Below are 4,759 nucleotides of genomic sequence, written 5' to 3' on the forward strand. Positions count from 1 at the left end.
GTTAAAAAAACTTGCTCAAGTTGAAACAAGAATTTCAGAGAGAGTCAGGTAACTTCCTAAGACCACACAGCGAGCAAGTGGCACAGCAAGGACTAAAGCCGTTGCTCTCATCCTCATCTGCAGCGGAGACGCTTCCTTCTCAGCTCCCCAGGAGAAGTGCAAAGGGTCCCTAAGAAAGCAGCAGGTGAGGAAGGGGAAGAGTTAAAAGGAAGCAGGTTGCGTCTGCTCGCGGGTTAGAAGGGGGGCTTCCGGAGCTGCAGGGTCCCGAAGCGGGTGTGATGTAATCACGCCGGTCTCTGCGTCAAAGGGCGGCTCCAGGGCTGCGGGCACTGCGGTAAAGCTGTTCCCGACCGCCGCACACCTTGTCCCGGTCTCCTGCTGTGGCTGGCCAGGCCAGCAGCATCCGCTGTCGCCATTGTTCCACGCCAGGACTGCCATCCAGAACCACCTGTGACTCCTGGCAACTCCAAGCCACTGGTAACCCCTGACAGCCGCCACCAGTTATCTGCGACACCTTTACAATCACCTCTAGCCACCCACCCGGGTGCCCAGGGCGCGCCATGAAGTCTGCCTCAAGCTCGCGCGGGGGTGGGTCGGGTGGCCGTGGGGGTGGCAGCTGGGGCGGCGGGTGGGGCGGCGGGCGGGGGGGCGGAGGCAAGGGAGGAGGAGGCGATGGCGGCCCTGGGGGCAAGGGCGGCTTTGGGGCGCGGGCGCGTGGCTTCGGCGGCGGCCGGGGCCGGGGGCGCGGAGGGGGGGACAGTAGGGACCGTGGTGGCAGCGGGCAGCGGCGCGGCGGTGTGGGCAAAAACAAAAACCGCCGCAGGAAGGGCGCCAATGCTGTGTCGGTGGAGCCACACAGGCATGAGGGTGTCTTCATCTACCGTGGAGCGGAAGACGCGCTGGTAACGCTGAATATGGTGCCGGGCCACTCGGTGTATGGCGAGCGGCGGGTCACTGTGACCGAAGGCGGTGTGAAACAAGAGTACCGCACATGGAACCCCTTCCGCTCCAAGCTGGCAGCGGCCATCCTGGGCGGGGTCGACCAGATCCACATCAAGCCCAAGTCCAAAGTGCTGTACCTGGGCGCTGCCTCAGGGACCACTGTCTCTCATGTGTCCGACATCATCGGCCCGGACGGCCTGGTCTACGCGGTTGAATTCTCCCACCGCGCTGGCCGTGATCTGGTTAACGTGGCCAAGAAGCGAACCAACATCATCCCGGTTCTCGAAGATGCCCGGCACCCGCTCAAGTACCGCATGCTTATAGGGATGGTGGATGTGATCTTTGCCGATGTGGCCCAGCCTGACCAGTCCCGGATAGTAGCTCTGAATGCCCACACCTTCCTGCGCAACGGGGGCCACTTTCTCATTTCCATCAAGGCCAACTGCATCGACTCCACTGCATCTGCTGAGGCAGTGTTTGCTTCTGAGGTGAGGAAGTTGCAGCAGGAGAACTTAAAGCCTCAAGAGCAACTGACCCTGGAGCCCTACGAGAGGGACCACGCTGTGGTCGTGGGGGTCTACCGGCCCCTTCCCAAGAGCGGTGGCAAGTAGCACCCAGCAAGGGCTGTCCCTGGGCTCTCCCCAATCTGTGCTGTGTTCAGTATAACTGTGTATGTGTTTTCTTTGTGTGTTGTTTTTCTTTTGTCTATTAAATGGCATAAAGAAACAGTACCCAGGTGTATCAGTGAGGCCAGACAGTTTTCCTGCAATAACAGTCAATCCCTAAATCTCCAAATCTTCAAATCCCTAAAAGAGCTAAAACAGCTGGTGATAGGAACCCATCAAGGAACAGCATGGGAGTTGTGCTTACTCTAATGACTTAGGGCCCTAATGTCCCAGGGCTCCTCCTCACACAAGCTTTCTCATCGCAGGGGCAGGGGGAAGAGAGCTGGGGCATTGCTAATGAGCCTGAAAAGTCCCCCTTGGAATTGAGGGAGCACTTGGGTTTACATTGGCTAAGTCACATGACCGAGCCTGACTCCAGGGAGTGGCACTGGGTATTGATGGACAATAGTGTAGTGTAACACACCCGATCTGTCGGACTCTAAGCCCGAGTTCTGGTAAAATATATATTTAATACTTTATTCTTCACCTAAGCTCTTTTGCATCCCCTAGTACTTATTCACCACACCCGCTGGAATGGCTTTGTTAACCATTTCCCTTTTACATGCAAAGCAACAGGGCTTCTGAAGGTAAACTGGTTGCCCAAGTTTGCATAACCAGTTAGGAGATAGAATTTAAATCCCAATCTTTTGGGCTCTAAATCCACAGCTATTTCCTCTACACCAGTGGAATCATACCTCTCCCCTACATGGCCCACACTGGACAGACTGCAAGTCCCCACGTGTGGACACACACAAAACAGAGTTCTGTGGTTTCATTGTGTTCTTTCTTTCACCTCCCTGTGCTGCCCTTAGATTTCAAAATAACAAAATAAGGCAGGGGGGTAGGATGCGGGTCTACTTTGCAACGTGTCCCCACTGCCAGGCATAACATACCCAAGATGGTATCACCAAGTGTCTGAGAAACAACCAGAAAAATGACTTCAGAAAGTGTCTGTTTCTGAAGGGCATTTCCTGCAGACCCTGAGTTGCTGGACTCATTACATTCAATTCTGACTCTCTAAACCAGCCCAAAGGGAGTGGGAGAGTAAGCAATCCCAGGGGAGCTGGGAATGTTCCAAAACCAGGCCTTTAAGAAGACATTTATTCATTCACTCACACCTTAAAAAAAAAAAAAAAAATCCCCATTGCCAAGGTCATTGATATTGAGTCTGGGGATGATTGCTCCCTAATGCATTATTTGGAGAATGGTTCTGCCTTCCTAAAGATGTGCTGGGGTAGATTGCAGTTAGTCTGCATTTTCTGAGAGGATATTTCCTGAACAAAATACAATAAATCAGATTTTTTAAAAGGCATCTATCCCTCCACTCCTCCCCTCATTCCCCACCACACCACACAAATGCTATATGCAAGGTGAGAACTACCGTTCAGGTTTGTTGGCCAGACGGACTCAGGAAGAATAGGGTGAATGGAATAAATGCCTATAAAAACCCAAACCAGTCATTTCCAAAAAGAATGTGAAATCTTCATTACAATCCTGCAAAGCAGGGTTCATTATTTCCATTTAACAGATGAGAAAACTGCAGTTCAGAAAGATGATATAACTTGCTTATGATCCTCCAGTAGGGTTCACAGCCAGAAATCAAACCCATAGGAATCTGATTTCAAAATCTGTGGCCCTTCCATGGAGATCTATACTGGCTCCTTTGCTTTGAAAACCCTCTCTTCAATCCTAGGCTTATTAACTTGATGCTGGGATGAATCCCTGAGGCTGAGGATGGACTCCCAGGAAACTTCCAGAATGTGACAGGATCCAGCCCTTCTCAGAGTCAGCTCAGCCTCAAAAAGGAGCACTTGGTTCTTTACAGGGAAAACTCCATCTCCTTCCTTGGCATGAGAACTCCCACATATGCCCACAGGGACAATTTATAGTCCATGTCTGAAGCTGCTTGAAGTGGGAACATTAATGGAGAAAGGACGCAAAACAACCTCCTAAAGAGTATCTCTGAGTAGTAGATGGGTTCCTGGGCCAATGGAACAACATGGTAAGTACCAAAAGAAATATGGGAATAAGACTGAGGGAATAAAGGAAGGAAGCTGGAACCTGATTGGAGAATAAAGGCAGGGAAAAGCATGGGACTGTAACCAGTGGGCAGCGAGGCCCAGGAAGTCAGCCGTAGTGACACGGGGCACCTGACATGCTCAGAGCCAAGAATGCTTGGGTTCCTAGAAGGTATTACATTGTGATTTCTAGGTGTCTTAGGCTGCTTGGGCCATCATCACAAAATACCACAGTCTGGGTTGCTTAAGCAATAGATATTTTCTCACAGTTCTGGTGGCTGGAAGGAAGTCCGAGGTCAAGGTGCCAGCAGGATTGGTTTCTGGTGAAGCCTCTCTCCTTTGCTTGTTGATGGCTGCCTTCTCCCTGTGTCCTTACATGGCCTTTTCCTCTTTGTGTTTGGTGGGGGATGGAGGCGATAGGGAGAGCTAGCTTTGGTATCTCTTCCTCTTCTTATAGGACACCAGTCCTATCAAATTAGGGCCTCACCTTTATGACCTCATTTAACTTTAACTACCTCTTAAAGGCCCCATCTCTAAATACAGTCACACTGAGGGTTAGGGCTTCAACACTTGACTTTGGGGGGGAACAGGTTCAGCCTATAACACTAGGGTGGGACAGGAAACTTCAGCTAAAATGCCTGTCTTACTGGCTTGTGAGAACTGACTGAGGAAACCAACATGCAATGTGAAATACCTCGACCGAGCTCTGTGTACTGTTTCTCCTTCCCATCTTTCCTCTCATTGTCCATATAAGATGACAAGGTAGCTGAGAATTCAGGAGTAGCATAAAGGCCTGGGGTTATGCTGGAGTTGGGGGGAACTTAGCAGGGCTTTCAGAGGGGCCTGATGTTCAAGCTGAAGGGTGGATGGAAGTTGCTGCTGAGTTTCAGAGAATCAGCAGCCTAACAAGAGCCACAGTGGAGCCTGGCCCAAGCGTCAGTGTGTGACCAGCTGTAGGCACCTCTGCAGCAGGTGCAGGGAGGTAAGAGGCTGATACTCAAAAATCAGGAGTGGTGAACTCTGCGCCAGAGCAAGTCAGCAGAAGCGGGGGTGGGGAGGGGCGGTGGAGAACACACAGATCCAATCTCACCTACCCTCGCCATCACTGTAATGTCTGTTAGCCTCCTCCTGCCC

The 4,759-nt window shown here is 51.6% G+C and overlaps 1 protein-coding gene across 1 annotated transcript; it reads left to right on the plus strand.

Moving 5' to 3' along the window:
• Positions 1 to 276: 276 nt before the first annotated feature.
• Positions 277 to 1,673, plus strand: FBLL1 (fibrillarin like rRNA 2'-O-methyltransferase 1). Its single transcript, XM_036106742.2, has one exon. It carries the CDS (start codon positions 561 to 563, stop codon positions 1,551 to 1,553), a length of 993 nt encoding a protein of 330 aa, XP_035962635.1. The 5' UTR covers positions 277 to 560; the 3' UTR covers positions 1,554 to 1,673.
• Positions 1,674 to 4,759: the final 3,086 nt, after the last annotated feature.

This window comes from Halichoerus grypus, chromosome 2, assembly GCF_964656455.1.
Source record: "Halichoerus grypus chromosome 2, mHalGry1.hap1.1, whole genome shotgun sequence".
In the NCBI taxonomy this organism is placed as follows: domain Eukaryota; kingdom Metazoa; phylum Chordata; class Mammalia; order Carnivora; family Phocidae; genus Halichoerus; species Halichoerus grypus.

Excerpts from the sequence above, each read along its gene's own strand:
- FBLL1 (XM_036106742.2), top strand. The coding sequence starts at position 561 with ATGAAGTCTGCCTCAAGCTCGCGCGGGGGTGGGTCGGGTGGCCGTGGG.